General features: G+C 44.0%; 2 protein-coding genes and 1 non-coding gene across 7 annotated transcripts in view; 2 read left to right on the top strand and 1 right to left on the bottom strand.

Moving 5' to 3' along the window:
* ZSCAN16 (zinc finger and SCAN domain containing 16) overlaps positions 1-16,922 on the top strand; it is a 46,475-nt gene extending 29,553 nt beyond the window's left edge. The window contains exons 1-4 of one of the 4 annotated variants that reach the window (XM_045500463.1): positions 4,961-5,049; positions 5,221-5,852; positions 7,289-7,427; positions 14,424-16,922. In XM_045500463.1, the coding sequence (XP_045356419.1) occupies positions 5,466-5,852; positions 7,289-7,427; positions 14,424-14,944 (1,047 nt within the window). In that variant the 5' untranslated portion in view covers positions 4,961-5,049; positions 5,221-5,465 and the 3' untranslated portion in view covers positions 14,945-16,922. Of the gene's footprint in view, positions 1-4,942; positions 5,853-7,288; positions 7,428-10,422; positions 10,650-12,202; positions 13,218-14,423 lie in introns of those variants that run through there. The other 3 variants (XM_045500464.1, XM_045500465.1, XM_045500466.1) reach the window with 3 other exon arrangements.
* A 3,228-nt stretch (positions 16,923-20,150) lies between these two features.
* The window catches only part of ZKSCAN8 (zinc finger with KRAB and SCAN domains 8), a 62,286-nt gene continuing 55,138 nt past the window's right edge, over positions 20,151-27,298 (top strand). The window contains exon 1 of one of the 2 annotated variants that reach the window (XM_045500446.1): positions 20,151-20,280. The gene's annotated coding sequence lies outside the window, so the exon portion shown is untranslated. Of the gene's footprint in view, positions 20,281-20,966; positions 21,342-27,298 lie in introns of those variants that run through there. The other variant, XM_045500445.1, reaches the window with a different exon arrangement.
* TRNAE-CUC lies at positions 25,866-25,939 on the bottom strand. Its single transcript has one exon. It is a non-coding gene; the product is annotated as a tRNA-Glu (tRNA).

The raw sequence follows: 27,298 nt of genomic DNA, 5'->3' as shown, positions 1-27,298 counted from the left end.
TCTTAAAATATTAAAAATTGGAAATAACAATATCAACAGTGTATTTAGGTCATGAAAAGGGAGTGATTCTCACCTTTCTACTCTGTATATTCCAGGTGAAAACATTAGAATTCATCATACACATGTGGTAAATACTTTTTAAAAATTAAAATATTACAGAATTGAGCCTTTCTGGAGATGATTCTTTGGTAGCTTTTTCAATTATTTCCTTTAGGATTGGTTTATTTAGGTTTTTCTACTTTTTTTTTTTTTTTTTTAAGTAATCCCTACACCCACCGTGGGGCTCAAAACTGCATCACTGAGATCAAGAGTCATATGCTCCACTGACTGAGCCAACAAGGTGCTCCTAGATTTTAACACTACTTTTTTTTTTTTTAAGTTTATTTATTTTGAGAGAGAGAGAGAGAGCCGTGCACATGAGTGGGGGAGGGGCAGAGAGAGACTGAGAATGCCAAGCAGGCTCCACACTGTCAGCACAGAGCCTGATTCAGGGCTTGAACTCAAGAACTGTGAGATCATGACCTGAGTCGAAAAGAGTCGGATGCTTAACTAGCAGCTACCCAGGCACCCTGATTTTTCTTCTTGAATAAATTTTGGAACTAAAGGTTCTTTCCCAGAAAATCCCCATCATTAAGATTTTTAAAATTTTGATAGCATACTTTCTTCTTCATCTGCTATTTGTCATTTACAATTTTTAAATTTTTTCTCTCAATTGGATTTACTATAGGTTTTTTGTTTTTAATGGGCTTGCTTACAAATAGTTCATTTTTGAATCTATTAATGTCACTTTTTCTATTTTCTAATTCTTTTTATTTTTCTAAACTTTTACTTGGGGGCTTCTTTTTCTAATTCCTTGAATGCTCAGTGATGTGAGGAACAAAGGCAAAAAGGAAATGTAGATAAAATTAAATTTCCTTATAGCCTGCAGCCATTGACAAATACTTGAGGCAGGCGGGGTGTAACATTTCTCCAGGAACTCCCTACTGTTTCAATGTTAATGCCTCTCACTAGAGGGAAAAACTTGACCTGCTGGATCCTTTGAGTCTTCTTTAACATATGAAAATCCCTTTGGAAACTTCCTTTGTCTTTACCTCCCGGAACTCCCAAGTAGATCATCAATCTGTCTTCACAATCCCCGGGTGGCTCTACCTGCCCACAGGTCCAGTCTCCCTGCTATAATAAAACCACCTGTTTGTGCAGATGTCTCAAGAATTTTCTTTACCACATCATTTTGTTCATTTATTTTCTCCCTTTTTAAATAATGAAAACAAGTGAAAATATACACCCATAAGATACTGTTATTTTGAAATAGTGTACTTGTGGGGCACCTGGGTGGCTCAGTTGTTAAGCATCCAACTTTGTCTCAGGTCATGATCTCACCGTACGTGGGTTCGAGCCCTGCATTGGGCTCTCTCCCGTCAGCTCAGAGCCAGCTTCAGATCCTGTCTCCCTGCCCCTCCCTGCTCGCTTTCTGTTTCTCTCAAAACTAAATAAAACCATTTAATTAAATAATAAATAAAATATTTTTTAAAAAACCGTCTACTAGTGTTTTTGTGAGGTGTTTTTTTTTTTTTTTTTTTCGGGGGACGGGGGAGGTGCGGTGGTAAATTTGGAAGACAGAAGTTTAAAAAAAAAAAAAGTTCAGGACCTGAAGCAGGGTTTGTGTTTGGAACCCAGTGAGAGAATTTGATACATTAGATAAGGAGGGAGAAACTCACTGAAGGGGGCAGCAGGGGATAGTGGAGCTTCCTCTGTAGTTTGAATTTGCTCATTTCTGCATCTCCTAAATGTCCCACCCTAGTGTATTTCATCACTTGTATCTGCCTTCAAAGCAAAGGGAAATTGGCTCTGTTCTTCATCTTAAAGGAATTACACCCTTTTACCAGATGACCTGCCAGCCAAAGAATTTCATAAAAGGGATATCGGTGACATTCCCCAAACAGGAAAGTTGTAGGTTGTGAAGAACGAGTGATGTTTTAAAATAATTCTTTCCTGGTTATGCCAGCAGTAGTAAGTTTGTGTAGAAAGTTACAGTTTATAGGGATGCCTGCCTGGCTTTGTTGGTGGAGCTACAACTCTTGATCTCAGGGTCATGAGTTCAAGCCCCATGTTGGGTGTAGAGATTACTTAAAAATAAAATCTTTTGTTAAAATGTTACATTTTGGGGCACCAAGGTGGCTCAGTCAGTTAAGCCTCTGACTTCAGCTCAGGTCATGATCTCCCAGTTCATGAATTCGAGTCCTGTGCTGACAGCTCAGAGCCTGGACCCTGCTTCGGATTCTGTGTCTCCCTCTCTCTCTGCCCCTCCCTTGCTCATGCTCTCTCTCATTCTCTCAAAAATAAATAAACATTAAAAAAATGTTTAATAAAATATAATTTAAAAAATTTTTTAATAAAAAAGTTACGTTTTACAGAAATATATAATGTATAAAATCAGGTTCCCTGTAAGTTTACCTGAAGTGATAATCACTGAGAACACAATTATTCTGTAAAAATAGTATTATATACTGTTTTGTAACTTACTTTTTTTACTCAATATGCCTTTGGTATCTTTGAGTTTTTAGCCTTTAAAAAGATTGGGCATATAAAAATTTAAATTCCCAAATGTGGACATTTGGGTTTCCCACTTCAAATAAACAATGTTTCTTAGTGTATATTTGAACATTTGTGTAAATATTTCTACATGAATAATTCCAAGAAACTCAGTTGCTGCATCAGGAGGTATGGACGTAGTAATTTTAAAAAGTCTTGCTTTCCAAAAATATACAAAGTAAGAATGCCTATATTTTCACATACTTTCCAATACTGAATATGACTAATCTTTCTGTCTTTAGTAATTTGAACAATTTAAGAAAAGTTTGTTATTGTTTTAATTTAAATTCTTTGTGAACTTGAGCTCCTTTTCATATTATTGTCTATTAATATTTGTGTTCTATAAATGTCTACTTAAGTTTGCCAATTTTTCTATTGGCTTGTTGATATTTTTCTGTGTGTGTGTGTGTGTGTGTGTGTGTGTGTGTGTGTAAGAGGTCTGTGTGTTTTAGGAGAATCAATCCTGTGTCTTTTAGATGGCTGGCATATGTTACTCTGGCTTAGTTTTTATTTTCTTCATTTGAAATTGCAAATTTTAACATCGCCAGTTACATTCGTCTTTTCCTTTATGAGTTTTCAGTTATATGTCTTTAGGGTTTTATGCCATGCTCAGAACCATCCCCACTCCAAGGTAGTAATAGCTTTTGAACGGATATCCCTGCTTCTGCCCTCGTCCAATCCCCTTCACTTACAAGTTTATTTTTAACACGGTAGTCTTTTCAGTAACTGTATCTGAACATGTTACTCCTCTTCTCAGAAATTCTGAATGGCTTCCCAAGAGTAAAAAGCAAGATCCTTGAACTCAACCAAGACCCTCATTTCTCTCCCTCTCTCTACTCCCAACACCCTTTTCTTCCCTTTGTTTTGGACACATAAGCCTCCTCCCTGTGCCTAGAATATTTCAAACACACTCCACTCCAGCCTGAGCATTTGCTATCCTCTCCCTGAAACAGATTTACCCTGATGACACACTCACCCATCTCCCTCAATCTTTGCTTAAATGCCAATGTACTAGGGAGGTCCTCCATGTCCACCCGACTTAAAACTGCATTACTGGGGCGCCTGGGTGGCGCAGTCGGTTAAGCGTCCGACTTCAGCCAGGTCACGATCTCGCGGTCCGTGAGTTCGAGCCCCGCGTCGGGCTCTGGGCTGATGGCTCAGAGCCTGGAGCCTGTTTCCGACTCTGTGTCTCCCTCTCTCTCTGCCCCTCCCCCGTTCATGCTCTGTCTCTCTCTGTCCCAAAACTAAATAAAACGTTGAAAAAAAAATTAAAAAAAAAAAACTGCATTACTTGTTTCTCCCTCCAAACTTCCTATTTCCTTTATTTTCTCCTTGGCAGTAACATCCACCATCTAATACATTACACGTTTTTCTCATTTTTTTTATTGCCTGCCTCCCTACCTCATATGTACAAGCACACACACACTAAATTATAAAATCCGTGAAGGCAAGGGCATTATCTTCTGTTATAGTGACAGCTTCCAGAACAGTGCCAGGCATAGTAGGTGAATAATCAGGGTTTGTATAAGAAAGGGAAAGAGGGGGGAAAAAAAAACCAACAACGATGCATTTCTAACCCAAGAGATTAGCAAACATCGAAATATTTTACAAGGTTATATGGCCAAATATAGGTAAACCAGAACATCTTTGGTAGGTTTCATGACTGGTAATGTTACCAGTTACAAAAGTACGAATACCCTTCCTCTATACTCCACTAATTCTACTTCTAGGAATATATACTATGGAAATAACCTTACACATGAGACATAAGTATGTTTACAGTAACTTATTGCAGCAGCGTTTGTAAAAGAAAAGATTGGAAACAACCTACATGACTATCAACGGGGTAATTATTAATAAACGACGGCACATACGACCAATTGAGTACCATGCAATTGCTTAAATAGAGGAGGAAAAGAAAAGAAAAGAAAAAAGAAAAGAAAGGAAAGGAAAGGAAAGGAAAGGAAAGGAAAGGAAAGGAAAGGAAAGGAAAGGAAAGGAAAGGAAAAGAAAAAAGCAAGCCGGAGGCTGCAGGAAGCCCTTTATGAACAATCTCCAGTATTAGTTGGTAGGAGACAAGCGAGGGGAACGTGCACCGGCCGGAAGCGTCTACCCACCCGTGCGCGTGTCCCGAAAAACACTGTCAAACTAAATGCTGGAGAACACTCTTCTTAAATACTGAACGATGTGAATGCATTGTTTTTTCATACCACGTATTTAATAAGTGAACCTAAAAAGCACTGGCAGGACGCGCCGCGGGCCCCTCCCAGGGCCCGCTGGTCCGCCAGGTCCTCCCCGGAAAGCGGGCAGGGAGGTGCGGCCGCCGCCACAGAGGCACGGCTGCCTAGAGCGGCCGGAAGTGCCCGTGGCCGACGCCATTGGCCGGCCGGGTTCCAGCCTTTGTTCCGGGCCCCCGGGAGATCGCGGCGGTGGTCCTTGTGCGTGTGCGCGGGCGAGGTGAGTCCGCCCTGGCTCCTGGGTCCTGTGCGGGGAAGGGGCCGGGGCCGGGCGGGTCCCCACAGCCGCGGAGCCCCGAGCGGCGTGTGTTTCGCGGCGGCTTGTGCAGCCGCCGTGCGTGCTCCCGGGTAACCTGTACGCAACCCGGTGAGCAGCGCGACCTTCGTGCAGGTGAGCACCTGTGGCTCCGGGCTGCGTAAGCAGCGTCCGCTGCCCCAGAGCCCCGGAGAGAGGACAGCCCCGCTCGGTGCGCGTCCGCGCAGCCTTCGAGGGCGCCGGCCGCCCGGGGTAGCGTGGCTTTGCGCTCGCTGCACCTTCCGTCGTTTCTCCGCCTCCAACTTTCTCTCCGAAACAAGCTTCCCAGAGACCGGCCTTGAATCCGCCCCAGAGACGATTATCCTCCAGCACAGCCCAGAATGGCCGCAGCCCTGGAACCCGAGGGACAAAGAGGACCTGGGGTAGTGAAGGCGGAAGAGCGTTACCGGGGACGGGACCCCGGCCCACAAAACTACAGCCCCCGCAAGAGGGAAGTGTTCCGGCAGCACTTCAGGAGGCTCTGCTATCGGGATGCACCCGGGCCCAGGGAGGCTCTCACCCGGCTGTGGGAGCTGTGCCGCCGGTGGCTGAGGCCGGAGTGCCACACCAAGGAGCAGATTTTAGACCTGCTGGTGCTGGAGCAGTTCCTGAGCATTCTTCCCAGGGACCTGCAGCAGTGGGTGCAGGCGCACCATCCAAACACTGGGGAGGAGGCGGTGAGCGTGCTGGAGGACCTGGAGAGAGAGCTGGATGAGCCTCAGAAGCAGGTGGGAAGGGGACAGTGCCCAGGCTGTGAGAGATGAGGGTGTATGCACCGAGCCAAAGCAGAAAAGGCATGGGAAAGGACACCTGAAGGTATTGCATATGTTATCCTAGAGGAGAACAAGGCTTAGGGAGGGACCTGGCTGCCGATGTCGAATAACTCAAGTGTAGTTCAGTAAAGACGCTGGGGACGGATTCCAAATCAGTTTGAAAGGCAAATAGGTATCAGAGGTAAAGAAGTCTCCAAAATTCACAGCTAACTATTAAGAAATGGCCTCCCTGGTAATAAATTTTTTTTTTTTTTTTAATGAGAAAACCCTCTCTTTTCATAGGAAAATAGTTAAGGGGGGTTCAAGTAGATGTCAAGAATGTTACAGAACAGCACTGTCCAAGAGAATTATACTGTGAGCCACATGTGTAAAGTTTTCTAGTAGTTACATTTTAAAAAATGAAACCAAGTGAAATTAAATGTATTTAACCCAAAGCGGGACGCCGGGTGGCTCATTCAGTTAAGCATCCGACTTTGGCTCAGGTCATAATAACCTGGTTGGTGATTTTAGAGCATCGGAGCCTGCTTCAGATTCTGTCTCCGTCTCTCTGCCCCCTCCCCGGCTCACACTCTGTCTCTTTCTCAAAAATAAATACTAAAAAACCGTGTATATATATATATGTGTGTGTGTATATATACACACATACACATATATATATACACTTATATATGTAATCTTTTTTTTTTTTCAACATTTATTTATTTTTGGGACAGAGAGAGAGCATGAACGGGGGAGGGGCAGAGAGAGAGGGAGACACAGAATCGGAAACAGGCTCCAGGCTCTGAGCCATCAGCCCAGAGCCCGACGCGGGGCTCGAACTCACGGACCGCGAGATCGTGACCTGGCTGAAGTCGGACGCCCAACCGACTGCGCCACCCAGGCGCCCCTATATATATGTAATCTTATGTTTAATAATATATATACTTATCCCAAAGTAATCATGTAGGTACTATAAAAAATGAGCTATTTTACATTCTTTTTTGTATTACTTTCAAAATTCATTGTGTATTTTACCCTTTGCATATCTCAGTTCCTGCTAACTACATTTCAAGTGTTCAGTAAGCATGTTGTGCTTGTGGCTATCATATTGGACAAAGGAGTTAGAGAAGTGCCCCTGTTCGGTGGAGGTTGGGCTGGATGATTTTTAAGATTCTTTCCAAATCCCAAGATTGTGATCATGCACTTCTGCGGGTCCTTGTGAGAATTTCACCCTCCAGTGGCCTGAAGTACAGAGATTAGTCATTTGTTGCCATTTGCAATTGAATGAGAATTTTTCCCTTGTGTGTTCCTGTCCCTGGCAAATGCTTCTTTTGATCTTTTCTCTAAAGGTCTTTAAGTTCTTTCACAAAATCTGCCTTTTACCAGCCCAGTCAATGTTTCATTGTCTCCAGGTCCCAGCCAATTCAGAAAGACAGGACACGCTCTTGGACAAGTTGGCCCCCTTGGGAAGGCCCCATGAGTCACTGACTGTCGGGCTCCATCCCGAGAAGATCCACGAGGAGCAGGAATCTGGGGATCCCCAGAGGAATGGTAAGGAGCAAAACTTTGTGTGAGGGAAGATGTGGTTCCTTGTGTTGGACAGGAACTTTCTCACTCTGATCTTCTCCTTTTCGAGTTTTCCTGTTTATCCTCCACCTCACTCTGAAGATTTTACCTCCCTTCCTAGTGTTGCCTTATCGTGGAAAGAATTATGAAAATTTACTTTCTCATTAGACTTAAAAGCTGCTACTTGGCCCAGTGGATGGGGGATGGAATTTAAATACTCATTCAAGTTAATAACGCCTTACATTTCTGGGGCACCTGGGTGCCTAGGTCAGTTAAGCGTCCAACTCTTGATTTTAGCTCAGGTCATGATCTCATAGTTCATGGGATCAAGCACTGCTCAGGGCTCAGAGCCTGTTTGGGATTCTCTCTCTCTGCCCCTGTCCCCTGCTCATGCTCGCTCACGCTCTCTCTCTCTCTCTTAAAATAAACAAACGCTTTAATAATAAATATTATGTTAAATATCTGTTGTTATTCTAGTTCTGAATTCTCTTAAATTTACATTTTGAGCAGGAGAATTTGTATGACACTCTGTATTAGTCTAGTAGGGCTCCTGAAACAGAATACCACCATTTTTGTGTGACTTACACACAGAAATTTATTTTCTCACCGTTCTGGAAGTCCAAGATCAAGGTGTCAGCAGGCCTGGTTTCTGGTGAGGCCTCCCTCCTTGACTCACAGACTTGCTGTGTCTTTACATGGCCTTTTCTGTGTGCATGTGTACTATTGGCATCTCTTCCTCCTATGTTTATTTTTAATGTTTTTATTTATTTTTGACAGAGACAGAGCATGAGTGGGGGAGGGGCTGAGAGAGAGGCAGACACAGAATTCAAGGCAGGCTCCAGGCTCCGAGCCGTCAGCACAGAGCCCTACGCGGGGCTCGAACTCATGGACCGCAAGATCATGACCTGAGCCGAAGTCGGACGCTCAACCGACTGAGCCACCCAGGTGTCCCTTAATTACTTTTTTTTTTTAAGTTTATTTATTCATTTTGAGAGAGGGAGCATTGAGCAAGTGGGGGAGGAGCAGAGAGAGAAGGAGACAGAATCCCAAGCAGGATCTGCACTGTCAGCATGGAGCCCGATGTGAGGCTCAGACCCAGGGACCGGGAGATCATGACCTGAGCTGAAATCAAGAGTCAGACGCTCGGGGTGCCTGGGTGGCTCAGTCGGTTGAGCGTCCGACTTCGGCTCAGGTCATGATCTCCTGGTCCGTGAGTTCAAGCCCCACATTGGGCTCTGTGCTGACAGCTCAGAACCTGGAGCCTGCTTCTGATTCTGTGTCTCCCTCTCTCTCTGACCCTCCCCCCCGTTCATGCTCTGTCTCTCTCTGTGTCTAAAATAAATAAACGTTAAAAAAAAAAATTAAAATTAAAAAAAAAAAGAGAGACGCTCAACCAACTGAGCCTCCCTGGCACCCAAAAGTAAACAAACTTTAAGTCCCAGTTTTGTCCAAACACTGGAGGTTTTTTTTTTTTTTTTTTCCCAATGCTCTCTGTCCTTTCTCAAGAGGCTCTTCCCACCTGGGGCAGTATTTATACTCCAGTCTGTTATGGATTCATTCTTGCTGCTATAAATTTTACCAGTATGGTTTTCTCATTCTCTAGGCTCCCTGCCAGGTGATTTGTCTAATCTGAAAAATGATTTTAAGTGAAGATCTTTCTAGCTGATACCTGGAAAGATGGCATTCAATTATGTATAACTTAAAAGAGTCTCTTAGTGCTTTCGAGTGTAGTGTTGGATGTTGGTTAGCTTTGAAGGTGAGACCGAGACTTCCTCTTCTGTTCATTCTTCTTTTATAAACGTTGTTGAGCAGCTGCGATATGCCAGGGGCCATGCTAGATGTTAGGAATACAAGGGTGAGACTCCTCTTCAAGAAACAGAGAAGTGAGCAATTATGCTATAACCTGCCCAAAACAGGACAGCTGTCCCTGTGGTTGGCCTGCAGGAGTATCAGAGTGGGTTTGCTTGAGCTGAGATGGTCACATGGGTGGGAAGGGAAGCATCCCAGGCAGAGAGAACAGTGTGGGGGGTGGGGAAGCAGCATTCTAAGAACAACAGTTGCTGTGAGGTGTTTTTGATTTTGATGAGAATTTTGTAGAAGGGAGAAATGCAAGGCCAATGGTGAAAGTTCCTGGATACCATGCTGAGGAACAGAACTTCATCCTCTCAGAGATGGAGGTCTGTTACATTAAATAGAGGAGTGGGTGACACAGATTTGAGTTTTTATTTATTTATTTATTTTTAATTTTTTTTACATGTATTTATTTTTTGAGAGACATAGAGCACCAGTTGGGGAGGGGCAGAGAGAGGAGACAGAGAATCCGAGGCAGGCTCCAGGCTCCAAGCTATCAGCACAGAGCCTGACGCGGGGCTCAGACTCACAAACCCTGAGATCATGACCTGAGCTGAAGTCGGATGCTTAACCAACTGAGCCACCCAGGCGCCCCAGATTTGAGTTTTTAAAAATCACTATCAGTGATTCTACTTTTTTTTAAAGTTACAAAGGAAAATATTGGAATGATATCTCCAAATGTAGTCAAAGATTATTTGAAGCTAATGAAATCACAAGTGACATATTCTTCTCTATTTTCCAAAGCCTGTAAGTGAATGAGCGCACAACTATAGTAAGGAGAAAAGATATAAACACAGGGCAGGGTGAGGGGAGACCACTTTCAGATATACAGCGTGGTAGACTAAGGCTGGAGAGAGGAAAGAGGAAATTCAAGAGATCCATATTATTCATTTATTAGTGAACATATCTGACTGGATATTGGTGGTGGGGGACTGTTATAATAAAACCAAAGTTTACGACTTGGGCAGCTGGCAGATAATGGTGTCAGCGAGTGAGCGAAAAATCAGAAGGTGGATGTATCTATGTGTGAAGATTTAGAGTAGGCTCGGTTTTTATACATACGAGTTTGCTGTCTCTGAAACATCCAAATACAATTCTGTAGGCAGCACAATTTAACATATGATTCTAGATACAGGAGGAAGATGTGGGAGGAGGAAAGAGATTTGGGAATTGCCCCTGAGTAGATGATAGAAGACATGGCTGTAGGTGACATTGACCAAGAAGAATGTACCAAGTGAAGAGAAGAGAGGCACCATTTTTGAGGCATGCCACCATGTGAATTTGGGGTGGAAGAAGAGGATTCTGTAAAGGAGACAGATCAGGACTGTCAGAGAAGTGAGAGACACAGAAGAGGGTGGCATCTTCAGCTGTAGCCAGTGCCGAGACACAAGTTACGAACTGGTGAGAGGTCACCTGGGCGGCTCTGTGGGTTAAGCTCCTGACTCTGGATTTCATGTCAGGTCATGCTTTCATAGTTCGTGGGATCGAGGCCCGAGTCAGGCTCTGAGCTGACAGCATGGATCATGCTTGGGATTCCCTCTCTCTCTCCCCCTAAATAAGTAAATAAATTAGGGGGGGAAAAAAAAAAAAACTGGTGTGCCTGGGTGGCTCAGTCAGTTAAGCATCCAGCTTCAGCTCAGGTCAGGATCTCAGGGTGAGGTTGAGCCCCGCGTTGGGCTCTGCACGGACAGCAAGGAGCCTGCTTGGGATTCTCTCCTTCTCTCTCTGCCCCTCCCCCACTCCTTTCTCCCTCCCTCCCTCTCTCTCAAAATAAATTAAAAAACATTTTTTAAAATCTTCAAAACAAATTTAACAGATAGGTCACGAGAATATTTTAACATGTCAACATGCTAAATTCTCAGTATAGAACACAGAATTGTTGCTTATGATGGATAGTCTGCAAAACTTTAAGTTCTAGATGGTCAGCCTTTGTTTTTTTAATGATATCTCTGGACTACTTTCACTCTACGTGTTATAAATTCAGAAAAATACAGTTCCTAAACCTAAAATTGTAGAGGCTTACATACATGCTACTATCAAAATAACTTGTCAAGGGAAAATAGAAATTGTCTTCCCTTAGTATAATCTACTGAAAGGTGCTTTATGAAATCTAGCTATTCTATGAGGTCTGAGAATTCTTACAGAATCCTGTTTGTCTGCACTGAACAGTGTAAGTAGGACTTTTTTTTCTAAGATACAGCACCAAGGGCCATGTACAATTTTATCTGTGTCCCCACCACCACACTTCCCAAAACTGAGAAGCAAAAAACTAACAAAACCCACCAAAACAAAACAAAAAAAACCCTGCAGAAATCATAATACATTTTAAGACATGTCTTTCAACTTTATTAAAAGCATGTAACATCTGGTCCAAATCCTCATTTTACTGGTGAAGAAATACACCACAGTGGTTGTGACTTGTCTGAGTCTCCAGAGTTATAGGCAGAGCTGAGATTATAGTCAGACGCTGGGCCTCCTGCCTGCTGGTCCAGAATGGTTGTTAAAGGTCATCACAATAACATACCCAAAAGCCACTATCTTTTAAAAATAATTTATTGTTAAACAGACTTTTTTTTAATGTTTATTTATTTTTGAGAGAAACAGCGTGAGCAGGAGAGGGGTCGACAGAGAGGGAGACACAGAATCCAAAGCAGGCTCCAGGCTCCAAGCTGTCAGCACAGAGCCCCATGCAGGGCTCGAACCCATGAACTGTGAGATCGTGACCTGAGCTGAAGTGGGACACTTAACCGACTGAGCCACCCAGGTGCCCCTCTTTGTAACACATTTTTAAAGTATTTCATTTTGAAGTACTGGGCATGCTATTAACTTACAGCACTGACTCTCCATTGGCAGGAAATGACAGTTTGTCCCAGTTTCACTCAGCATTTAACCTTGTTCTTTCTCCCCAGACTGTCAAGCAAGCTGTACGCATGGTGATCAAATGAGCTTGGTGGACATCTCCTCTCAGTGACCAGCAGGGCTGGGTGACTCTCAAATTGTAACTGATAGGGACTCTGGGTATTACACGTGCCAAAATAACATTGGAAGGAAAGTCCTGGCAGAAGATGTCAGAACCCAGTGTTTTTCATTTTGTCCATTCTGAAAAAAGGTCTCTTGGAATCCTATTAGCCCGACACTAGCACTGAGAAGAGATACATAAACAAGACCCTGAATTCCAGCTGACCACGAAGTAGACTGAGGTCCATGAGATGAAAAAGCTCACATTTGACAATGTCCATACGATATTCTTTATATTGTTCAGTTGCAGATCTAAGGGAGAGGATTATAATTTCAGTTGCTGACCAAAAAAAGCTGACCTTGTATTAAAAAAAAACAACAAAAAAACCTTTTGAAGTCTTGATGAGATTTTTCTCCAGATTTCTCCCAAAGCCGTGGGGGAGAGACCTATCCTGAGGACTGGTAGATTACACTGAAGATGGTGAACTGACCATTTAGGGCAAACTCTGTGTCTTTTGTTGTTGTTGTTGTTAATATTCATCAGTAAGCCCCAGGAAAGCCAGCCCCTGGTGACAGCTATATGTAAAGAAGCTGTTGAGGCTAATGTTGATGTTTCAGAACACTTCTTTTCATGGTAGGAGGTGTCTCTGATTTCCATGATTTGCTTGATCACTCTTACCCTGCTAACCTAGCAATACTTCTGTCACACGTTATACTTTTACAAATGCTTTATCCTATCTTCCCTCATCTGATCAAACAATGGGTAAAGAAGGCACAGAGGTGAGAAGGAAACCAAAATAGTTATCACCTGCCAGAATTTAAACATTGATCAGTTCCAGGACTGGAATCTTGATCTTCTGGCTCTAATTTAGTCCTTGTAATTTCTAGCCAAGGATAACATGGCATTTACATTCCAAAACAGTATTATCTTCGAGCAAATATCCAAACTTTGAGAAAGTCTGCTGCCTGGTTCTGAGGATGATTGGGAGCAAGGGGGACACGGTGAGGACAGTGAAGTGTGGGCTTTGTGACTTGGCATCAGTGAGCCACATGAGCCAGAGTTTCCAGCCCAACCCAGGCACTGAGATGCCCTGGGAGCTGTTGCTGCTGCTTCCTTCAGGCCAAGTGAGCCCCTGAGGACTAACTAAATGACAGCTGCATTGTTAGGATTCCTAGGTTCATTGAGATGGTAGTCACAGCATGACTGAATAGGTGACACTTTCTACCCCCTCCAAATCATCAAAACAGCTATTTTCTTGCAAAGTTCAACTCAGATATTTACTGCGTACTTGCTATTGTGTGCTATTGTATGCAAAGCATGAGGTTGAGGACATAGTGATCAGGAAGAGGGAAAAGAGCCAATTTGGGAGACTTAGGGAAGACTTCCTGGAGGAGAGAGTATTTGAGTTGGACCTTGAAAAATACCTAGGCCGTTGGTTCTCAAAATGAGGTCCCTGAATCCGTAGTATCTCTCCCACCAGGAAACTTGTTAGAAATGCAAATTTTTGAGCTCTACTCCAGCTTTATCAAAGCTGAGTGGGAAGCCTAGTATTCTGGTTTAAGAAGCCATCCATGTGATTTTGATGCAAATCACGTTTCAGGGCTGGCACTGGAGATGAGAGTGTGGACACACACCAGACCATCCATTGTCACTTCCTCTATTTATCCTGCCCTGCATGCTCTCAACCTGCTTTTAACTGATCATTATCCTTAATACGGTTCCTTTCTCTGATGGTTCCTACTCACTACATTCAGTTCAGATCCCTAATCCCACTATCTTCTCCCACTTAACCACCTATGTTTCAGGCCCTGACGTGTTTCTCCCAAACTCTCAGCTCCCTCCCCGTCTGTTCTCTGACCCCCTGTCTGGCCGTCTTCGTTATCCCCAGCATATCCGTAGTCCTCATTTACCGCTCAGCGCTCTGCCTGTGCATGAGATTGCCAGGTGACCCTTCAATCCACATCACTGCCTTCTCTCTTCTTAATCTCTTCCCAAATAACCCTGCCACCGGCTTCCCCGCTCGCCTCTTAATTTCTTCCTTATGTCGTCGGTATGATTTGATGGTGCCAGATCTCTGGTTTGTGCATTGTATGTGACTTTTATAACACATTTAGAGCGTTCATGTGTTCCTTCTCAGACTTAGATTAGGACACCTTTGTGTTTGGTTACAGGTGATGAAACCAGCACTAAGAATGAAGTGTTGTCCCAGAAGGAAGATACGCCCAAGGACACACAGTTCCTTGGCAAGGTAAATGACAGACTTAACAAAGACATTCCTCTGCCTCCTGAACCCAGAGATGCTACTGAAAGCAAGGGCAGAGTGGAGTGGCCGCAGAGGGAAAGAAGGCGCTACACGTGCGAGGACTGCGGGAAGAGTTTCAGTCACAGCTCAGACCTCAGCAAACACAGGAGGACTCACACTGGAGAGAAACCCTACAAGTGCGACGAATGTGGGAAGGCCTTCATTCAGCGCTCCCATCTCCTCGGACATCACAGAGTACACACTGGAGTGAAACCTTATAAATGTGAAGAATGCGGGAAAGATTTTAGTGGGCGCACGGGTCTTATTCAGCACCAGAGAATCCACACGGGTGAAAAACCCTATGAATGTGAGGAGTGCGGGAGGCCCTTCCGCGTGAGTTCGGCCCTTATCAGACATCAGAGAATTCATACGGCAAATAAGCTCTACTAAGATGGTGAAGGAACCGTTCTTAGCTCCTCAGGCCTCATTAGTTCCCAGAGAATCCGCCTTAGACACTGAGGAACCTGAACGCAGGCAAAGCTTCAGTCGTCATTAAACATTTCTCCGGCACCGGAGAATCTACCTGAGAAAGTTTCCTTTTATTTCTAAATTAGTTCAGTTTCTTGGGAAGAGTTAAGAGTTATTTCAGAAAGCCTTGTCTGTTGACATACTGCTGACTTGCAGCCCAGAATAGCCATTTTCTTGGTGGAAAGGCAGCGAATGCTACTTCTCAGCTCTCCCTGTTACTTGACCATTCAGTGTACAACTTTGGGCAAACATTCACTTTCTTTTTAAGTTTATTTATTTACTTTGAGAGAAACAGAGATCCCAAGCAGGCGCACACAAGTGTGAAGGGGCAGAGAGAGAGACTCCCAAGCAGGTTCTGTGCTGTCAGCGCAGAGCCCGACGTAGGACTCGAACTCACGAACCATGAGATCACGACCTGAGCCGAAATCAAGAATCACACACTCAACCAACTGAGCCTCTTGTGTGCCCCTAAACATTCACATTTTTCTCTGCCTTCGTTTCCCATTCCGTAGCATGCAGATGACACAGCAGAAACCTACCAGATATATTGTGTTAAGTTAAAGCTGCTTTTGAAATTAATAACTAAAACAATACTATTTGTTTTCCACCACTACTGCTAGAATGGCTTAAATATTAATCTCATTTTTATCTTAAAGTAGGGAGTACAATCATTTTGTGGAATTTGTTTGCCGTTGCTGAAAAAGAGGAAACCATCAGGAAAGATAGCAGGCTAAGGAAGACATTCCAGTGGAAAGGAAAGCAGTTAAGTGATAAGTAGGAGCTATTGGGAAGGAGGGGGGTGATGGTGTATTAGGGATCTATAATGTGGATAAATCACTCCTGAGTCTCCCGTCACTGTAAACTGAAGGACATGGGAGGGATCGGTCTAGAACTGTATTGTCCAGTATAGTAGCCAGTCACCCACACATGGCTGTATAAACTTAAATTAACTGAAATAAAATAGAAAATTCTGTTCGTTAGTGACATTTTAAGTACTCAACAGCCACGTGTGGCTAGTAGCACCTGGATTGGACAACACAGATATAGACCATTTTTATCTGCAGAAAGTTCTAAAGGACATTGCTGTCCTAATCAATCACTGGTAAGGTATCTTCCAGCTTTGAAGTCCTGTGATTCTGAGTTCAGGAAGGTAGTAAAAGAGATACCTGAGGAGGCTGCAGTAGCAACAGGTAAAATGCAAACACCCTAAGAAAGTAATTTAGTAATAACTTTATAGCACCTTTTCAGCCTTAGCGAAAGAGTATATTATAATTGGAGGATTGAAGACTGTTAAAGTAAATACAGTAACCTAATCTAAATTAAAAGGCTAAATTATAATCATTTTTTTTCTTTTTGGCTTGGAAATATATTAGCAGTTCATGTACTTGCAACAGTTTTACATCCCTAATTTGAGAATTTTAATGACATGACAGAAATTGTGGCCAGAGGCCCAGCGCATTCAGAGTTCCACCATTCAACTGCCATGCCCACTGGTTTTAGGAATAGCCTTACCAGAACAACCAGGCAGTGACCGAATCTCTTCCTGAAGACACAGTCAGACATCCTTGCTTTTGTATTGTGCTCGACTAGTTAAACCACCACAGTCAGTTTTGGGTCTCTACTCCCACTGGGAGATGAATCTTAGGCCATTCCTTGTAGCTCCATAAAGATAAACTGGGCTTTTATGTCTTTTGAACATACTTGGTAGAAAATTTTAAAACCTCAAGCTTCACACTCCTACTTGTTTTTATAATAATCATCTGGGCAATATTTTAGGCATTTGAGACAAAAGATTTTTTAATGGTCCTAAGAGAAAAGTAAAGCATTAAATCTCTAGTATTAAAAATGTCTTATTTTGAAAATAAAGTTAAATGCTTACTGAGTGAAACTTCCCCCTTTACCTTTTGTCTTGCTGAGACACGTGCACGGGAGTTGTCGGCAGATCCTGACCTTGAATTTAGAGAGGCTTCTGCAGTGGGAAGAAAGATGATCCTGGCTGCCACAAGATTAGGGCTCTTAAAATTGGTAAAGACATGACAGACTGGTTTTCCTTTATCCTCTATATGCTAGAACATTCTATTCAGATAGCTGTGAATACCTGTTAGTACAAAGAATTGTCCTAGTCTTAGAGTTGGATACCTTTAAAGGCTGAGTGAAGACTAGTTTGGAGCACTGACACCATGCTACCCTTTTCTAGGTTTGGTGTTGATTCCAAATTGCCACTGCAGTGTCCACCACCTGATCCTGACAGAGGGACCATAAGAGTCCAGGAGAGACAAATGTAAGGGGCCAGAGACAGCCTAGAGTGCTGCAGCAAGAGAAGAAAGGCCAGCAGACCCTGGGATAACCCAGGCGTAAGGCACAGGAGCGGGAGGTTAGAGGAGATCTGAGTTGCTGGTACCATGAAGAAACGCATTGTCCCAGTAAGTGTGCAGAAGCCTGAAGAGAAAGATGGTGAGGGTGCAACCAGTTGGAAGAAGAGCTGTGTTCAAGCCCAAAGTTAGCAGAAGAGAAGTTATCTGCTAGACACTAATCAGAACCACTGGGTCCCTGTGGAGCCACCCGCTACCCTCCATGCACAGCACCTGATCTAGAGGAGCCCAGGTTCTCGGTTACCTCAGAAGCATGTGCGTTGCTCCTCCCATCTTTTTCGAGACAGAATGATTGTATTTTATTTTGTTTATGGGTTTTGTTGTTTTTTTTTTGAAAGTGGTAAGGATGGTAGTCTGAAGCTTTTGTGAACTGACAAAACAGCTGTGATTGTCCAAGGCCCCTAAGCGGAGGTGGGGGGGGGGGCAGCTCTCTCGGCCACAGATGGGGGTGGTGGTGAACTGGGGACTTTGAGGAGCCAGCAGCTTTGAGGGGAGGAAATGGACAAGTGCAGGGGAGGTGGGGTTCCAGGAGGAATGGATGGGCATCAGTGAAAAGGGAGAAATAAGATCAGGAGAGGGATGGAAGGAAGAGAATAAAAAGCAAGGGTGTAGGGAAAAGAACAAATATCAAATAGGAGATGGTGATAGGCACAAGAGAGCGGCGAGTAATCTAATACTGGCATTGGTCACATTTGAACCTGGGTGGTACAATACAAGCCATACGAAGGTACATTGAGTCGTAGGAGCACAGCGCATACCATTTATCGACCAGGTCTCCATTCTCTTCCTGAGCATGAAATTATCTATAATCAGAAAGTCCAATAATGAAAACACAACTAGAAACTTTGAACTACTTGAACAAAACAAGCTGCTCTCCCATTACTGATCCCACAGGAGAGTTGCTTATACTAAGGTTCTCAGTCTTTCTTACCCAGATTCTCTAGAGCAAGGTTTCTGAGGCTTGTAGTGACGTTTTCAGCAAGACAGTTCCCTGTGGTACCCTGTCCCCTGCACTGTAGGATTTTCCCTGGCTTCCACCCACAGGATGCTACTAGCACCCCCTACTTGTGACAAGCAAAAAAAAAACTTAGGTGGGTGAGCAAATGCCCCCTTGAGGGGTCAGATTGCCCCCAGTTGAGAACAGCTGATCTGTAGGAAAATAATCTGATTTCCAGGACTGTTCTTAATCAGACACAGTAAGATTCTACTTAGAGATGGTACATGTGACCAGCATTGCTAGACCCTTTTCCCACCCCTAAAAAATGATTCCCGCAGAACCTAAAATCTAAACAGCAATCATGCTAAAGAATTAGTCTGCTTTAGAAAGCCATACCTCCGTGTTGAGGACCAGAGGAATCTGCCCTCCAGTGTGACTTGCGTGAAGAGCTTACACTGCATTTAAGAATGCACACTTCCCTCCCTGGCATACGTGTGGTGCTACCCTCTCCTTTACCCCCTGGCCTATCATGAGTAGACTTTCTGATTGAGATCTTCACTGTCTGCTGTAGTAGCCACCAAGTGCATATGCTATGCAACTAAGGAACTGCAATCTTAATTTTATTTGATTTTAATTAAATTTTAAAACATAATTCAGTTATTGGAAAGCCTTTAGATATATTTAAAGTATATTTGGATATGTGAATCTACTTTTAGCATTTTAAATTTTGTATAATCTCAGTATAGATCAAGTATTTTCAATGAAAATATAATACCTGAATTGAGATGTGCAATAAGTAGGAATACAGCTTTCAAAGATTTTAGTATGAAAATGTAAGATATTTGGTTAATTTTTATATTATTAGATGTTAATATTTTGGGTATACTGGTTTAAATAAAATGTATTACTGAAATTAGTTTCACCAGTCTTTTTTTACTGTGGTTACTAGAAAACTTTACGTGGGTGCATCACATTATATTCCTATTTATTGGACAGCCTCATCAAAAGCTTCTCGCTCTCGGGTACCTCCCATTCTCCAGGTTCCAAACCACTCTATGATGCCAAAGACTTTACCTATTATTGATTTGTTTAATAATCAACAAATATTTTTTGAGCACATACTGTGTTCCACAGGGGACAAGGGCAGGCTGCTCCAAAATGTGCCACTATGGCACAGTGATTTTTTTTTAATGTTTATTTACTTATTTTGAGACCGCGTGAGCAAGGGAAGGTCCATGAGGACTAAATGGCGCACAGAACGAAAACGGAGCAGCAGCAGTGGCTGGAGCTGCACCAGGAGTTGTGGGAACAAGTCTCCCGGGAGCTGCTACCGAGGTGCAGCAGGGGAGTCCTACAGGAGAACCGCCGGGTGCAGGGACCCTCGGCGTGGTCTCCATGGACGCCGGGCGCCGGGAGCCCGCGGGCCGTGGCCCCGAGCGCTAGGGAGGCGGTCAGCATCCTGCTCGGCGCTCCCGGCCCCAGTTCGTTCCCTGCGTTGCTGCTGCTCCCGGGTGTGTTTTAATACCCGTCCTGTTCACCACGACCTCGCTCCGCACGGCCCCCCCCCAACACCCAGCCACAGCCCGGGCCGGAGATCCACACCAGCCCGCGGCCCCGCGGCCCCTTGCCGCCCTCCGCTCCGGAGCCGCTCGCAACCGGAAGTGGCTCGCAAACGCGAGAGCTCTGGAAAACCGGTCCGCTCTTCCTCGACGGCACAAACACTGGGGTTCCGGCCCGAAAGAGCCCTGGGGCCCCAGGTGCAGGCGGAGGAGGAGGGTGTGGGGGGGGGCTCCCGAAGGCTATATCCCGGCGGTAGGGACGTTCCCCGAAAGTCGCTGGGCCTCGGGCCTGGGCAAACCTCCAGGATTGCTCAGGAGGCCCGACAGTGACTGTGGGGACAGCCCTCTGCCCGCCATCCCCGCAACCTCTCATCTGGAGGAAGAGAGAAGGTGAGCAAATTTTGCCGCCCCTTAAATATGCCTGTTAGGGTTATTTTAGGCTGATTATTTAAAAACAAAACAAAACGAAACAAAAAAGGGACAGGAGCTCAGAAAAACAAGTAAAAGTTACCCTTTTGTAAGAAACATTTGCATTTTTTAAGGGAATGTCCATTTGTAAGGGTGTCTCCCCAGGAAGAGAAGGAAGAACTCTAAAACTCTAGAAACTTCTTGTCGACAAAGTAACAACAAATATGGTAACAATCTCATCCATCTTTACTGTGCTTCACCTGAAAGCCCCCATAATCTTCATTTGCCGACAGGTGGACATTATATTTAAGGTGGTGACTTGCGCCATTTCAAGGAGTGATGCCGTTTTCCTGGGTCTCCCCATGTATACAGGAGGTAAACCCGTTACTGTTATGCCCAGAATTCGTGATTCCCAAAGACCACCAGGGAGCCGAGTCCGATGCAAAAGCAAAGAGCCTTTATTCGAGCTAGCTCGAACTCAATCCCCTACCTGCACGGACGCAGCGGTGAGATACCCGAGAGAGAGGCAGTTTCAAAAGCACAAAGGTTTTATAGGGGTCTAGGGGCAGTTGGTGAGGTAATGGCTGTGGCCTCAGCCAATTGGCTGGGGAAGGGTGGGAGTCCTGTTACGCAGGTCGCCGGCGTGTTTTGATCAGGAAGTTTGCATGGGTGATCGGGAGGTTACTCAAGGGGAGGAGGCGTGGTCTGAGGTTTCTGCGATTTTCCCGGAAAGGGGGCATGTCGGGGACACAGTCATTCAAGGTGGAGGACACAGAACAAGATGGAGTCGGACGGCGTAGGTCCGCCCTTTCATTACTAAACCTATTTTTCTCCTGTTCACATTTTTATTGGCTGTTGGGGGGACCTCAGCCAAAAACCTGGAAGGGTAGCTTGGAAGTTATTTTGGCTCTCCCATAAAAGTAAAGTGCAAGACAAGACTGGAGTAAGAGAAAACCATGAAGAATGGAAAAAGGTTGTGGTCATTGTGAGCGACCTATAGCTGCTCATCTCAGCAGTCTCACCAAACTTGGCACCTGGCACAGGTGAGCTCTTGAGAAATATTACCTGGGTGAATAAGGACAGATCTCAGGGAAAGGAATTAATAGAGAAGAAAGGAGAAGGTGAATCATATTGACTAAATTTAGCCACTTGACAAAACAAGTCAAACCATTTTTCCTGTCTGAAATGTATGGCACATCTGCATATTTTAAGGGCCACTGCATACCGGAAGTGGGAGAGAGAGATCTCGGAATAAATACTAGATGAGGAAGCTTATACTCTGGTTAAGAGCATGTACAAGAATAACAAGTAATACAAAATAGAATGTGATAAATAGATTAATAAAACCCTGAGAAGAGAGACCTGTTATGAGAATAACAGACTAGTGTTTAGAATGATAGGATGGGGCGCCTGGGTGGCGCAGTCGGTTAAGCGTCCGACTTCAGCCAGGTCACGATCTCGCGGTCCGTGAGTTCGAGCCCCGCGTCGGGCTCTGGGCTGATGGCTCAGAGCCTGGAGCCTGTTTCCGATTCTGTGTCTCCCTCTCTCTCTGCCCCTTCCCCGTTCATGCTCTGTCTCTCTCTGTCCCAAAAATAAATAAACGTTGAAAAAAAAAATTTAAAAAAAAAAGTAGAATCACTGATAGTGATTTTTAAAAACTCAAATCTGGGGCGCCTGGGTGGCTCAGTTGGTTAAGCATCCGACTTCAGCCAGGTCACGATCTCGCGGTCCGTGAGTTCGAGCCCCGCGTCGGGCTCTGGGCTGATGGCTCAGAGCCTGGAGCCTGTTTCCGATTCTGTGTCTCCCTCTCTCTCTGCCCCTCCCCCATTCATGCTCTGTCTCTCTCTGTCCCAAAAATAAATAAACGTTGAAAAAAAAAAAATTAAAAAAAAAGAATGATAGGAAACCATGAGGCAACTCCTGGACTTGAGAGGACTCGGGAGACTCACAGTGATTATGGGCTAAGGAGAGGGACATTCTAGAGGGCAGTAAGGCAGATAGGATTGCTAATGGCAGAAAGAAAGGAAAAAATCTAAGTGTCTGTCAATAGGAGGGACTGAAAGTCTCTGGTCAGCTCAGGAAATGCACATGTGTTCCAATCAGACTACTCTTTGCCTTACATGGGCATAGATGATGTCAGGATAAGGCTGTAACCTCTGTAGTACTCAGCCAACGAGGAACCAGGGGACGGACTTGCACACTAGGAGATAAATTGTCTGCTGTAACTGCCCCGAGTGTGCCTGTCCATCAGACACCCACTCTCATAAGAACATTGATTAAAGCCTTGCTTCACTGTGCTGTGAGTCTCTGCCTCCCACCTTTGATCCGGTTGATGGGTTATTTCTAACAATCTTTATTATCCTTGTTAGGAAATAAATCTGCTCCAAAAGGAGATACATCTTTGAAAAGCTGAACTGAAAGAAAATTTGTCAGAAGACTTAGAGAAATGTGAGAAATCCTTGGAGAATTGTTTCCCAACATTCTAGGTAGTAGCATTTGGGGGTAGAGGAAATGTCAGCTTTTATTTGTTTAGTTATTTACTTACTTACTTAATATTTTTGTGTTTGCTTTATATACATGTAGATTCTCACTTTTATCATATTTTGTTATTTTAATATTTTAAAATATAATAAAAAACAAAAGGCAAACAAAGAAGTTTAGTCAGCTTTGGTCACTTCTTTGAGTCTTGTAGTTTTATGAGCTCCTGTATGAACAACCCTAAAATTTTGTCCTCCTGTTAAACTGTCTCATGTTGATTTATTAGGCCAACCAAAGAACCAAGAAGGGAAGAGAGAAAGTTTTTCCTCCCCTGCCTCATTACAGTTAATCCATTTTTCTGTTCCCTGGGTTGTCTGTCCGTGCTCTGGGGTCAGATACCTCTGCCCCTTCTCCTTCGTGCTCTGCTCTTGATGTTCATTAGGTGTCTTCTGACGCGTGATATCGCGGTATCGCTTGTATCTGGGAGTGAGTCACGTGCTGGTTACTGTAGGTGGTGTGAACTTCCACTGCAGTGGGAGGAGGCTGCTTCTGCAGCTGGTCTTACCCGGTGGAGAGTCTCAATCTAGGTCCCACACGAGCAGGCTACAGGCAGGCCTTCCTGTAGGGTGAGTGAGCAGAGAGCAGGCAGACAGGCCAAGGACCTACACAATTACCAAAACAGGAACCTTCCTCTAGGGTGGCGGGCTTCAGTGTACTTCACTTTTAGAGAATGCTATCTTTATTTTGCCTCCTCTTTGTTCCATTGTAAATGTCCTGAATCATCTCAAGTTTTGCTATGCTTCGTTCAGTCTCTTGGTAGGAGCCTTTCCAGTTGTTTTAGAAAGTGAGTATCTAGCTGTGGGCAGAGGACGCAAGCCCCAGCGGCCAGCTAGGGAACATCTCCAAACTTCCTCAAATGCGGTTCTTAAATGAATGACCCACTCTTGCCCTTTACAATTGTCGGTCCTGAGGTTTGACCTTCTCCAGTGATACTGAGTGAGGAAGCAAGTGTGAGAATCCAGCCACCTATTAAACCAGACTTCAAAGAGACTAGCAAAAATGTGAAGTAATTCCACTCCTTTCACTAACTTTTTGTTTTAAAAGATATTGTTAGATTCCATAAAATATATTAAAGTTAGCATGTAATGGAAATGTTATTGTTATTTCAAATATTTTTTAATTCCTCAGTTTTAATTTCAAATACAGCAAATCTTGATGGATATGAGCCACATAAAAATAAGCTCTTTGGGGTCCTCATTAGTTTTTAAGAATATAAAAGGAATCATGAAACCAAAATTTTGTTATTTTTTTAAGTTTATTCTGAGAGAGAGAGACACACACACACACACAGAGACACACACACACAGAGACAGAGAAAGACAGAGAGAGACAGCAAGTGGGGGAGGGGCAGGGAGAGAGAATCCCAAGCAGGCTGACAAGCTCAGCACTCTGCACTGACAGCACAGATGTGGGACTTGATCCCAGGGACCTGTGAGATCATGACCTCAACGGAAATCAAGAGTTGGGGGCTTAACTAACTGAGCTACCCAGGCACCCTGAGACCAAAATTTTAGAAAATTACTATGCTAGTCCATATACTACATATGAAGTGATGCTTCTGAAACTAAAATTCAGAGCAACTGAGGAGAATCTGGGAACACCTTTGAGGTTCCAGGTGTGGAAAATATTTGGAGTGTTATTGTAACAACACTCCAACTGATCTCAAGGGTGAATTTGCTTCAATTTTATGCACTCCTTGCTTGCTGACCTAAGTCCCTGTGTCTGTGGCAGAAATAACCTACTTTCCTTGAGATTTGCAGACCACTGGCCTTGAGGAGTGAAGGACCAGACTTTCCCAGAGGATATGGCCTGACCGCATTGGAAAAGAGCTTTGGCTTTGCCAGAGAGTCTGTTCAGGGTCATGTCCACATATGACTACCACCTGGGCACCTGCTTCTCCTGTGTGTAGCCCCCTCCCTTTCCCATGCCTTCCCCTTTAAAATTCTCTGGACTATGGGGCACCTGGGAGGGTCAGTCTGTTAAGTGTATGACTTCGGCATGATCTCACGGGTTGTGGGTTCGAGCCCCATGTCGGGCTCTGTACTGACAGCTCAGAGCCCGGACCCTGCTTCAGACTGTGTGTGTGTCTCTCTCTCTCTTCCCCTCCCCAGCTCATGCTCTGTCTCTCTGTCTCAAAAATAAATTAACATTTAAAAAAAATTCTCTGGCCTCACCTGGACAGGGAAGATGGTCTTTGAAAGATTTGTCCACCCTCTTTACCACCGAGGTACCACCCTCTTTACTACCTGGGAGCTAGTCCACCCAGGGTACCGGCTTCTTGACTAAAGTAAACTTTCCTTTCCCACAATCACTTGCCTCTGAGCACAGATTTTCCAGCAGCGAGCAGCTGACGCTAAGTTTGGAAATGTTTCTCCATCTGGTAACATTAATAGAAATTTGTCCCCTGCTTATAGAAGTGGGGAAAGTACAAGTAACTGCAGTCTAACATTTGTGTGCCTTGGTGGGGCTGCTGTTGTTGTTGGACTTAGCAACTCAGGAAGTTTGTGTGTCCTCTAATCCCTGGTGTGGCTAGTTCTAGTAGTGGTCTAAAAAATGAAATGCTTGTTTAGGGTATGGCTCAGTTGGTTAAGCATCTGACTCTTGGTTTGGGCTTAGGTCATGATCTCACCGTTTGTGGTGAGATCTCAAGCCCTGCACTGGGCTCTGCTCATAGTACGAAACCTGCTTGGGATTGTCTCTCTCCCTCTCTCTCTCTGCCTGTCCCCTGCTCGCTCTCTCTCTCTCTCTCTCAAAATAAATAAACTAAAAAAATTAAATGCTTTTTTTCCATAGTGGGAAGTTAATGCATAATAAAGAATATTTCTAAGTGAAAAATCAAGAAATAGCAGTGTTAGTACATTATAAATATAGAGGTTAATATGAAAAGTAAAAGGAAAGAGTTAACTGGATATCTCTAGGGAATAGACATTGGTAGGGAATGGAGGAGTGAGGCCTGGTGTTTTTCACACCATAAAACTAAGCGTACTATTTAGTTTTGTTAACTTTTTTTTTTTTTTAAGTAGGCTCCATGCCCAACGTGAGGCTTGAACTCACAACCCTTGAGATTGAGAGTTGCATGCTCTACCAACTGAGCCAGCCAGGCGCCCCCAACATAATAAATTATTTTTAAGTTTATTTATTTATTTTGAGAAAGAGAGAGAGCATGCAAATAGGGAAGGGGCAGAGAGAGAGGGAGACAGAGAATCTGAAGCAGGCTCCAGGCTCTGAGCTGTCAGCACAGAGCCCACTGGGGAGCTTGAACTCACAGACCATGAGATCATGACCTGAGCCAAAGTCAAACGCTTAACCAACTGAGCCGCCCAGGTGCCCCACCAACATATTTTTCAAGATTCATCCTCATTATTCATCTATTAGTAGCTTCTTTTTATTTCTGAGTAGTATATATTGCATGAACATTACACTATTTCACTCTCTATTCTCCTATTGATGAACATTTGGGTTTTTCCAGTTTGGACCTATTATGAATAGAGCTGCTGTGGACTTGTGTTTTCATATGTCTTAGGTAAATGTCTAGAAGTGAGACTACTGGATCAGAATGTAGGCATTATTTAACTTCATTAAAAATTGCCAGTTGTTGAAATTAGCATACCATTTTAACTCCCACTAGCATTGAATAACAGTCCCAATCGCTTCATATCCTCACCAGTACTTGGTGCTGTTAGACATTTTAATTTTAGCCATTCTAACGGATATGTAGTGGTTTTAATGTTTTGTTGTGATTTTTGTTATATTTCCCTATATGACATTGGGTACCTTTTCATGTACTCATTGGCCATTCAAATATCTTCTTTTGTACAGTATCCGCTCAGATCTTTTACCTACTTATGTTAGTTTGTCTTATGATTGAGTTGTGAGTGTCCTTTGCATACTCTGTATACTAGTTGCCAGAAATGTGTATTACACGTTTTCCAGGCTGTAGCCTCTCTTCTCACTTTCTTTTTTTTTTTTTTTTTTAATTTTTTTTTAATGTTTATTTATTTTTGGGACAGAGAGAGACAGAGCATGAACGGGGGAGGGGCAGAGAGAGAGGGAGACACAGAATCGGAAACAGGCTCCAGGCTCTGAGCCATCAGCCCAGAGCCCGACGCGGGGCTCGAACTCACGGACCGCGAGATCGTGACCTGGCTGAAGTCGGACGCTTAACCGACTGCGCCACCCAGGCGCCCCTCTTCTCACTTTCTTAATGGTGCTTTTTCTTGAGCAGGTTTAAATTTTGATGAAGTCAAATTTAGCAATATTTTCTGTTATCATTAGTGCCTTTCGAGAAATCTTTCCTTAGGTCATGATACTATTTTACTTCTAAACTACCTATGTGGACCGCCTGGGTGGCTCAGTCAGTTAAGCGGCTGACTCTTGATTAAACTCAAGTCGATCTCAATGTGATTGAGCTCCACGTTGGGCTTTGCGCTGATGGCATGGAGCCTGCTTAGGATTCTCTCTC

This window comes from Leopardus geoffroyi, chromosome B2 (genome assembly GCF_018350155.1).
Source record: "Leopardus geoffroyi isolate Oge1 chromosome B2, O.geoffroyi_Oge1_pat1.0, whole genome shotgun sequence".
NCBI classification, from domain to species: Eukaryota; Metazoa; Chordata; class Mammalia; order Carnivora; family Felidae; genus Leopardus; species Leopardus geoffroyi.
Note: the sequence above shows the minus strand (reverse complement) of the source record. Positions and strands in the feature narration are given on the sequence as shown.